This window comes from Malania oleifera, chromosome 4, assembly GCF_029873635.1.
Source record: "Malania oleifera isolate guangnan ecotype guangnan chromosome 4, ASM2987363v1, whole genome shotgun sequence".
Lineage (NCBI taxonomy): Eukaryota > Viridiplantae > Streptophyta > Magnoliopsida > Santalales > Ximeniaceae > Malania > Malania oleifera.
Genome location: NC_080420.1, coordinates 23900146 through 23911452, shown reverse-complemented (window position 1 = coordinate 23911452; position 11307 = coordinate 23900146). Strand labels below are relative to the sequence as shown.

General features: G+C 35.4%; 1 protein-coding gene across 2 annotated transcripts; it reads right to left on the bottom strand.

Annotated features, from left to right (window-relative positions):
* Positions 1–474: 474 nt before the first annotated feature.
* LOC131154517 (ACD11 homolog protein) lies at positions 475–5571 on the bottom strand. Of its 2 annotated transcripts, XM_058107335.1 has the most exons (4): positions 5067–5571; positions 2225–2397; positions 1127–1272; positions 475–794 (listed from the first exon to the last, which is right to left on the bottom strand). In XM_058107335.1, exons 1-4 carry the CDS (start codon positions 5331–5333, stop codon positions 688–690), a joined length of 693 nt encoding a protein of 230 aa, XP_057963318.1. In that variant the 5' UTR covers positions 5334–5571; the 3' UTR covers positions 475–687. The 2 variants fall into 2 exon arrangements, with proteins under 2 accessions (XP_057963318.1, XP_057963317.1); XM_058107334.1 differs by having other exon boundaries at positions 475–1272; positions 5067–5544.
* Between the last annotated feature and the right edge of the window lie 5736 nt (positions 5572–11307).

The following is an 11307-nucleotide window of genomic DNA, read 5'->3' as shown; positions in this document are numbered from 1 at the left end:
TGCTGAGTCTGCTCTTGGAAACCGTCCTCTGCTTCAGTCCAGTCTACCAATACATGTTCTCTATCTATGGGGAGATGAGGAAGCACCATATTTTTCCAGTGATGACCATGGAATTGGTCCTACTGCACTCCGTACACGTGCGTGGATAAATTATTAAAATTCTAATTTTCACTTCATCCTCTCAAGTTTAAATTATGATATTTTGGTCCTCCTCGTTTCAATTTCAGCTTTGATGAGATCTTTAGATAACAACTTGAACCAACTTGATAATAAAACTTCAAGAATTGAAGTACTAGAGATTCGGAGGCAGGAGGCACAATTTAATGAAACTTTTGGTACTTGTATAATATATATATTTTGCGTAGATCTCTCTCTCTCTCTCTCTCTCAAGCATAATTATTGACCTCCGAGAAATTATAACAATCAAATGGAAAGCCAATCTATGTTAAAAACAATGTTATTCTCAGACGAAAATGATCACAATCAAAATGGAAAATCATTCTATCACTGATGCTGTGTTCAGGATAACGGTAATTATCCCTTTCTGCAAACATTCCATGTACAGATCTATTTTTCATCATAAAACTATATACCATAAAAAAATTTTATACATGGATCCTGCCACCTATTTGACATTGCTTTTCCAACAACGGAATAAAAATGTCGCCCCCTTGCGAAGTAAATCGCTCACCAGTCCAAGCTGATACTCCTGGATATGTAAAGTTTATCAATGTACTCTATAACTGGAAGTGAGGCATCTATATACCTTTTCATTTCCTTCTCTGCTGACTGATCTGCAACAATATACATGATAACAAAAACTTTAATTGTTCTGGTAGAAAACATAAAATACCTCGAAAAATTGTGTCCATTAGATAATTCAGTTTTAGAATTAAAGAAAAAAAAATTATTAAAATCAGTTATGATGCAGGACCGCCCTGAAACCTTGAGGAAGGGAAGGAAAAAGTGGGGAGGGGGAGGGAGAGGGAAGAAGAATTTATACTAATTTTTACTCATTTAGAGAGAGAGAGAGAGAGAGAGAGAGATTCAAAGGGCAGCCTAACATTGAATGACATAATTGCATTTCTATTCCAGAAGTAACTAATTACAAAAAATACAAACTCACAGGTTTCGTTGAGCTTTATCAGAAGCTGTTCACGGGTAGGTAGGGTATACATTCCTGCAAAAACCGCTGTCCTGATTGCCCATGTATGGTATGGTGCACAAACTTGTGCATAAGCTGTTGAAGCTGCTTCTTTTAAAGAACATTCACTACAGCAACCAAACATCAAATGTGAGATTTCACCACCAATATACACCATAAACATCAATACTGATCAAAGAGATGAATCCCTGCAGTGTTCTACTTGAACAGATATCCTGTGCTAAGAAGTCATAAACAAGAAATAATAGAACACATTCTTTATGTTTCAAAAAGGCATTGTTATTTGATCAAAAACAGAAAAAGAACCATTTTTTGTACATTGTTTAAGACTGCTGCATTACTCTGTCATCCTAAATTACGCGGATATGCTGAAAACAAAGAGACAGGGAGAGAGGTTCCTGTGCCTCAAAAGCATTCATGGATGTGGTTGTATAATTGCATTGCCCTAGGGGGGCGTAGTTAGGTTGTATATTATTGGACAGCGCCGCTTGTATAACAAAGGCACAAGCATTTTTTACTACCCTACTTAGTTTTCTTCCTTTTTCAAGCCTGTGAATGCAATATTATTGGCTGGGTATTAATTGATGTCCTAACATGATAAATCATTATATATTTCATCTTTTAACACTTCAAAAACATGCTCAGTCAAACATTAAATCAACAAAGTAGGAAGATGTATATGGGCAGGCTTGTACTGTGATCTATTAAGACTAACAAGGCTAAAAATGGAACAGAAAATAAGAAATAAGAATGCAGCAGCCATTTGTATGCATATCAACGCCTGACACATCCACCCCAAGGAAAACACATTAGTTTTTGGGAGCATGAATTTGAGGCTTGGATTTGGATTTGTGTGCATTTGGAGAAAAAGTCAATGCTATTTTGTGCTATATTTTATCTAAATCCATAGAAATCCAACTCCTAGCCCTGAAATCAATGCTCCCAAATGCCGGGGCAAAGGGATTTACAAGCCTAGCCTAGATATGAGCTGTACCAGTGCCGATAAGTAACCGGAAGATTTACATGAAATGCAGTCATGGAGAAGGAAATGGAACATACTCTGGTGATAAAAATTGTTCAAATAAAGCTCTGATGAGGTCAAGACCCTGCCTAACTCGACGTAAATTACGTGAAAGACTTCCTGGTGTTCTCACTGTGTCATTTTTTACATCAAGGTCAAGTATATTCTGTAAAGTGTTGTACGTCTTCGATGCTTCCATTAGATTGTGCACCTGAATTCATCAATTATAACATTAAACTAAACATGCTATCAGGATTAAATGCAAATACGGAGAAATTACAATGAGAAGGTGAACTTTGTATCACAAATACCATATTTGGGATCATATAAAAAGGTCCACCTCAACTTCAAGAAGCAAGACCAATACAAAAATTAATGGGCCAAATGTAAATGATACCCAAGATAATAGGTTCAGCCAAACAGCAAAAGTTTCTTAAGGCAAAATGGACAAAGCACCAGGACAAAATAAGGACAGACATGCCATCTTCTCAAGGACAAAACATTGACAACAAAAAAAGGTATAGTGATAAAAAAAACAGAAATTCATATAATCATATTACATCATTTGAAATTTAATGAATCTTCAAGGCTCAGTAAGTCGCATAGGGATCTTTAGGCTCAATATTTCACCATCATGTTATTGCTTCATTCGATTTACTCTTTACAAAACAAGAAATGATCATAGGACCGCACTTCCCCACAGGCTAGAGTGCAATATCTCTAATAGCTCTGCACCTAAGTTTTGACTCTTAAGACCTGTTTATTGATGTCATTTAGATGAGAACCATAGTCTTCTCTGCAAACCACTATGAAAACTTATCTTAAGCACTATATAACTAAGAATAGTCTCCCATCAGATACTTTATAATAGTTTTAGAAGATGTCATATGGGTTTAAATATAATTTTAATTTTGGTCGAGTTTAAATTTTTTTTTAAATTGTCCCACTCTCTCAAATTTTCGTGACCTCAGATATTTAACATTCTTTTTCAAATAAAAACTCCTAGAGGACTCACTAAGCACAAGCTTTAAATATCTTGAAATTTCAAAGTGCATTAAATCTTTGAAGATGCAAAAAATTAGAGATAGACCCATCCTTTTTGGATTGAAGCCCACTTACATATCCAATGACCAGAAGGTTATGTAATATGATCGCAGGCGGAAATAATGGGTGCAGATATGTGCCCAAGTCTTGAGGTTGCGTTTTTTTTTTTTTTTTTTCCCATTATGTTCTAATTGTCTTGTAAAAGTATATTCTGTCCATGCGTCAGACATGGTTACCTTACCTCAGGCTGAACAATCTGGTATAAGAGCTGGAAAGTATGGTCAATCCAAATGGTGTTTTACTTCAATCTTTTGTCCTGATTTGTTTAAATATAGTAATGTCTACATACAATTACTTTGGTTACTGCTCGTGAAAAATGGGGATGAATTACTAGATTTAGGGAATCAGGAATAAAATCCTTGTCACCAGACTCACTGCATACATGTTTGGTCATCCATGCAGAGTGTTTGGACTAAGGACTTCCTGTGGATTTCAAGTAATTGGTAATTAGTCTCTGAGATGAACAAATGAAACAAGGAGGCCTTCAATGGGGCTTCTAAGTGGAAAATGTTTAGACTTAAAGAGGTTTGATATACATTGGAAGCCAGAAATCTAACTACTTAAGCTTTGGGTTTAGTGGTTGTTTAATATGATATAACATCCATTATTGATGTTCAATTCTAAATTAGAGTATTTACTGTCAATTAATACATCATTTCATACTTCAGTCCCGTCACATAGGGCAGGTGCCAAGATATTCACTACCTGTAGATATTTATAAAGTTGCTCTGCAATATTAGTTTGCATTGTGAGTGTTAAATTCGGATGCAAGGGTACGCAAGTGTACTGCCAAAACATTGGAAAAAAGGTAAACAGTTTATCTTCCCGAATCGCCATGTTGAAGGATTGATTTTCCTACATACTAGCGATGCAAGTTTCTCTTTGAAAATTGAAGCAGTGTAGCTTCCTAGGTTAGTTGGGTTAGCAAGGACACATTGGAGGGCTAAAATATCAGTGTGTTTTTTCCTTTTCCTGTAAGTTCGGAACATACTTTTTATCCATGTTTTGGGGAAGTCCGTTATCTGTTACTCTTAAACAGTCATTGCGCGAGGGAAAAAAATCAAGAGGATAACAACGATGCAGCTCGTTGCTGCTTCTCAGTGACACCAATTTGGTTATAGAAAATCCCTCTAACTTCTCCATGAGCCTAACTACAAGTCTTTGATTGGCAAGTCCTCAAAGTGCACAATCATGCCATCCAAGATATATTTAGTGAATAACTTAAAAATTAAGAATGTTGGAAATGCAAACTACGATTAATATTTGGAAGAAATCTCTTAAGCTCTCAAATTAAGCTTTAAATCTTCAATATATTTCCTATGCAGAGAATAGAGATCGAATGATGGTCACGCGAACAAATTAAGGCCATCTTTGAGTGAAAATATTTGAACCCAGAGTGAGAATGTGAAACAAAACGAATTCTAGGAATGTTATTCTTGCAAACCACCTTTTCAAACGGCATATTTTCTCTTCTTCTTCTTCTTCTACACTTTGTGAAATTTCAATGTAGAATCAATCAATTGCTTGCTCAAAAAATAAAAATAAAAATTAAAAATAAAATCAGAAAATTGGACCCAATTAAAATAAATAAAAAGCAACAATTCAAAAAGTAAAAAGGAAACAGGTTACGTGATTCCTGTATAATTTCTGAAGTCATAAACAAATGATTCTCCATATCTCATTCATTCATTCAAAAAAGAAAAATAAACAAAGATTGCAATCAAAACAATGAAAAGGAAAAAAAGAAAAGAAAAGAAAAGAACGGAAAATACTCACCTTGGATACGTACTCCAACTCGGCGAATTTGAAAGCGATGCCGAGAGAGCTAAAGAGAACGGAGACGAGAGAGCAAGCATCGCACAGGGTCCTGAGGCGGAGGTCCTGAGAGCTACGCTTGACCAGCTTCTCCAGTCGCTCGAACGCCTCTGCCATGGCCGACAGAGGCGTCACCCTCGCCTTCACCTCCCAGACCTCTTCTCCATTCATGGTGGTTCCGAACCTTTCTTCTACCCTCTTCTCACTCACCAAAATAGCATCTCTCATGTTTGTAGAAAATCCTCAGAGGAAAAAAAATCGAATAAACCACAAAGAGCGTGCACCCAAATAGACCCATTTTGAAAATTCTCCTGCGCTACGCTACGGACGCGGTCTGCCTCAGAGAGAGAGAGAGAGAGAGAGAGAGGGTTTCTGTGAAGGAAGGTTCAGCAATGAGAAAGAGAGACTATTTTCGCGCCGTCCCGTTGGAAACTGGATTCGTGGCGGGCTCTTTGAGATTGCGCCTGCGTGTGGTTTGGGGTGGTGGACTATACTAGTCTACTGCCGTTTCCAATTCACCTTTCTCCTCCCAAGCCCACGCTCACGCCAAGCCCAAGCCCAAGCCCAAGCCCAAGCAATGCTCCGGCCCAGGGCTTGGACTTGGCATTAAGTTGATTAGGCGGTCTATCAAATCGTGACATGCAAGTAGAACTTGCCCAAAATCAATTTTAAGAATCGAAATTGGGATGGTTAATTTTCATTCCTAGTGCTTATTTATGGGTAATCTTATTCTGAATAGCATTCCATGTAAGGATGGGATTCTCCTTTTTACCTATATTTTGATTCCCAACTTTTACTCTAGAATGAAATTATGATTTCTAAAAACACAATATTTATTATAATATGATAACTATGATTAATATAATATAGTATATATTACATAAATTTTGAAAATAATAGTAATATTATGATATCATAATTAATATTTAAATTATTATAATATATTTTAATATAAATATTAAATCTTCATTATTAATATTTTTTTATTATATGTAATAATTTTATAACATATAAAAGTTAATAGAACAATATTAAATGTTAAATATTATGATATACTTGTAATGTGATTATTGATTTATTATATTATTATTTTTAATCTTAAAAAGGGGGGGGGGGTGTGAATAGACTCTTTTGCGTCGCTTCTCTACAAAATATAAAATCTTTACAAAATACAAATGATTATATCACAATATATAAAATATAAATCATGCAAAAGATATAAATTAAAGAGAAGATAAGAAAAGTTTAACACTGATGTTAACGTGGTTCGGCCCCTTGCCTACATCCACGCCTTGAGTTACACCCAAGGTTTCCACAATCTACTAACACAACTCTTTCACCGGCGGAGAAACCTTTACACCATGGGAACAATTCCCTTTTGCTCACCAAGAGACTTTCAGTAAGGTTCACCTAGAAGCTTTGCAATTCAGTTCACCAAGAACCCTAGGTTCACCAACAACCCTTTTACAACAAAATGGAAGAAAATGATTTACAAATATAATGCTCTCCTTGAATGAGTTGATATTTGATACAATAAAATCCTCACACAACTCTCTCAAAGTAATGTAGCACACTAAGATTGAAGAGTAAGAAAGAAGTTGAGCACAAAGATGATGGACTAATTGAAGTGTGCTTGCAAATAGTATATGATAACTAAAATCAATATTTAAACAAGCCTTTGGACTTGTATTTATAGGCAAATCGAGCTACTGGCCATTTTATGGTCGTTGGACAAATAAATTAATTGTTTACTTTGAAAATTAGCCATTTATAGCCGTTGGGTGTAGAATCCCGACACAAATCGTCAACGGATTCCCCCAAATCGTCGACGGTTTGCTCAAACCATGGACTGTTTCCTTTAGTCCAAAATTAAATTAACTCTCTACCTGAAATCGTCGATGCACGTGGGCCAAATTGTCAACGGTTTGCTCTATTTCTTCATTAACTTGATTTTAAGGTGCATGGATGAAATTTTAACCCAACTAGGAGCAAGTCTATGAAAGTTTATCAAACTAAAACTATTTAAAACTTGTTTCTTATGAAAACATGACAATATATATATATATATATATATATATATATATATATATATATAACTCTTTGTTTTTGTTCTTTAAAAACTCATTCAGTTTTGTTCTAAGAGTTTGGTGATATCCTATATACCTTATAACCTAATATGAAATGCATTTGCTTAACTTTTTCTTAATGGTCTTGCGTGAAACAATATCGCAAGAGTTGCAGTAGTTCCTACCTCAAACACTCCCTATTACACTATAACTTTGTTGGATGTGCTTGAGTTTTTCCGAATGATTGTCTGCTTTGATCTTTCCTACTCGAATTTCCACTCGATCCTATCTTTGCATTTGATCCACTACCTTCATGTATTTGTCACTTGTATTTGTACTAACTTGATATGCAAAGATAGGTTAAACTTGAAACTACAACTAGGTTGATGTCATCAAAATACATAAAATATGATTATGTAGCCATTAGGGCTAACAACCTCCCCCTTTTTTATGATGTCTAACCTTTTGAGTATTTACTTGATCTTTACACTTGAATTTGTACCCGTCATAGCTTGATATGCAAAGATTAGTTTACTCAAAGCTACTAATGGGTTGTTATTATCAAAATCTGACAATTTGGATTATGTAGCCACCAAGGCTAAAAAATTGGAATGATTTGTATTTTACTTCGGGTATGAGGCATTAGTTTTGATCTTAAATCCAAGTAGTTCTTTCCAAGTTGTTTTGTCTAATTTGTATGTTGGAGCATTAGTCTCCGAATTCGAATAATCACCTTGAAGTTGTTTTTACTATCTCGTTCATTCAAGTAGTCACTTTAAAGTTATCTTCACTATCTCGTTAATTTGAGTAGCCACTTTCAAGTTATCCAGACTATCTCGTTAGTTCAAGTAGTCACTTTCAAGTTATCTTGACAGTCTCGTTAACTCGAGTGGTCACATTCAAGTTGTTTTGATTATCTCGTTCATTCAAGTAGTCACATTCAAGTTATTTTGACTATCTTGTTAATTCGAGTAGTACTTTCAAATTGTTCTGACTATCTCGTTCATTCGAGTAGTCACTTTCAAGTTGTCATGACTATCTCGTTAATTCGAGCAGTCACATTCAAGTTGTTCTAACCATCTCAGAGACATGTGGCATTTATTGTTTCCAAATCTAAGTGGTCCTATTCAAGTTATTTTGGCTATTTTGGAGGCACGGGCATGAGACCCCAAATTCGAATAGTTGCATTCAAGTTGTTTTGATTGACTCATAGGCATGTGGCTTTAGTTCCTAAATCCGAGCAATCATTTTTCAAGTTTGTGAGCTTTCTTCGTGGTACGTGACATAATTTCCAAACCTATGGCAGTAATCTTTCCACGAACTAGGACATTTTACACCTTACTCTGTAAGTTTGTGGAGTTGACTTGTAATTCCATACATCTTTGCAAATCCATACATTTTTTCTTTTATTATATAAGACTCGGTCCAAAATTTCTGTCTTTTGTTTTTATAGATTTTTTACTAAAAGATGACAAAAAACTGGTCTTCTTGCCATATTAAACAACAAACTTAAAAAGAGGGGCAGGTGTAGACATCCTATTTTGTTCAGGGGCCAAATATAACAAATTGTACATTTCATAAAATGGAAAAAAAAATTATACAAAAAATGTGAAATACATGGGAAATTCTGAATACATCAATTTTACATTGAAAAGAACAGAAAAATACAAAAGAAAGAAAGAAAAATACACAGAAAATAAAAATAGGAAGGTTTAGATCCTATGCTGGCACGCACAAAGAAAGCCATTAGGCACCTGCACACATGCACAAAGAAAGCCATTAGGAAAATTGGAAATAAAGAGGAGATGCTTTGTTTCTTAATTTTATTGATTTGCAATAAAGATTGAATGATTTGTTTCTTAATTTGATTGATTTGTAATAAAGATTGAGTGATTTGTTCCTTAATTTGATGAATATGTTCTTAAAATTGATTGAGCAAATTTTAACATCCTCAAAACACACATGGAAGGAAATCAGTAGTAGAGATCAAGTTTCAATGCTCCCAAACCAATGATAGAAGTTTTCGTTAAGAAGGAAAGGACACACATAGAAAGATAGACAATTAGTAAATTGATAATAAGGATGGGTTGATCTGCTTCCTAAAATTGATTGATTTTATTTTTAATGCTGGTTGAGGCCCCAAGCCTACAAATATGGGCTTTTTAAGGGACACAGTACACATTCAGAGGCTTTTCGAAGGATAAACACACATACACATCATAGAAATTCACACCCACACAATCTTAGAGAGAGTATAGGCAATCGTGAGGGAAATCAGAGAGCTCTAATTGAGAGAGGAGCAGACAGAGTCAGACAACCCGTAGTGAGCTGAGAGTTCGGATTGTTGAAGAGTTGGAGAATGGGGAACCTACAGACGGTCTGAAAGAGGTTTAGGGCAAAGGTCTAGATTCAGAGGTTCTAGGAATAGACTAGGAGCAAAGAGGAGCAGAAAGGAACTACGTTGGACAAGAAGATCAGAGGAGTTGAGGACCTAAGGTTAGGTTCTATTTTATTTTTATGTGTTGCTCTGCTTTCATGTTTAATCGTATAATTACAATAATGAAAAAATGGTTCTCTGAAATTGACCTATTGATCCTACCCATCAAATTAGATCCAACTTGTCTTGACTCTTAGGCCTAAAGACCCAAGACCCAAGGTCCAATATGGACCTGGGTCCATGAACCCTTGATCACGCTTTTAGTCAAAGCCCAAATCCTAGTTAAAAAGGCCAAAGCCCAAACTTTAGTTCAAAAGGCCAAAGCCAAAACTACAGATAAAAAGGCCCAAAGTCCAAGTCCTAGTTAAAAAACAGCCCAAAGCCCAAACTCTAGTTAAAAAAGCCAAAGCCCTAAAACCCTAATTAACAAGCTAATAGGCCACACCCAAATTCCAGGACCAAAAAGCCCAGTCTAATTAGTTGACTTAGCCCTAACATAACTGGATCTTTAACCCTAACCTTAACCTGGGGCCCAACTTAACTCAGGTCAAGTTAGGGAGCCAGTTTAGCTCCTGAGAAAGTGGAAAAAAAATTTAGAGAATTTAAAGAAAAAAGGGGGGGGGGGGGGTGGGTATACTTATCTTCACTAGCCGGAGGAGTGAGCGCTCTTGTTTGTGCTCCCTTCTCCAGTTCAAAGCTGCAAAATAAAAGAAGAGAGAGGTTAGAGCTTAAAATGGGAAAGAAAGGGTGAGGATGGAGAGAGTTTATGAGATTTGAGATCGTAGAGCAAGAAAGAGAAAGGGTGAGGAGAAAGAGAGTCTGTGAGATTTGAGATCGTAGAGTAAGAAAAATAAAGAGAAAAGAGAGAAACAAAGAGGGCGAGAAAAGAGGGAGAAAAGGAGAAAACAGAGAGATTTGTGTATGAGAGAGAGAGAGAGAGAGAAAGAGAGAGAGAGAGAGTTTGAAAGAAAGAACAGAAGAACAGAAGAGAAAGAAAGGAGATGGGAGCTGACATCAGCAATATGAGTCAAAAAATAAGAACCACTTGGGATCTGACATGTGGCAGGTGACATTAGGCTGACATCACCTTGCTGCAATAAATTCAAAAAAAGAAGAAGAAAATGAAACTGGAGGTTGCCATGTGGCGGGTGACGTCATATTGACGTCACCATGCTACAATAAAAAAAGAAAAAAATAAAAAAAGAGGAAACCACGTGTCACCATAGTGGGCGGACACATGGACCACCAGGTCCAATTGGGCTGACTTCTTGAACCAGCTTTGTTTATTTATTTCTTTTTTTAAAATTTTAAAAAATAGAAAAAAATCAAAGGAAAATTGAGAAAAATCAAGAAAAATATTTTTAAAATGAGAAAAAAATGTTTGAGTTATTTTAACTCAAAATAAAAAAATGGAAAAATAAAAATAAAAAAATGAGGAAAAGTCTTAAAAATCCTAGAAAATTTTAGGAAAATATTAGAAAATTTCTACAAAATTTTTGGAAAAATATAGAAAGCTTTTAAAGACTCATTTGCTTAAAATTTGATGATTTTTATTGATTTTTGTGTGTGCATCCCAATGATTTAACAAAGAATAAAGAGGTATTTCAGATCTTAACTATATTAGTCATGAGGGGAGTTTGTCTAACAAGACCCCCTTGTTTGGAGGCATTATTAGATATTCCTAAATCGCATTGTGGTT

Excerpts from the sequence above, each read along its gene's own strand:
- LOC131154517 (XM_058107334.1), bottom strand. The coding sequence starts at position 5,333 with ATGAGAGATGCTATTTTGGTGAGTGAGAAGAGGGTAGAAGAAAGGTTC. Across the intron at positions 2,398-5,066 it reads AGTTGGAGTACGTATCCAAG|GTGCACAATCTAATGGAAGC; the intron begins GTGAGTATTTTC and ends TGATGAATTCAG. Across the intron at positions 1,273-2,224 it reads GAACAATTTTTATCACCAGA|TGAATGTTCTTTAAAAGAAG; the intron begins GTATGTTCCATT and ends TGGTTGCTGTAG.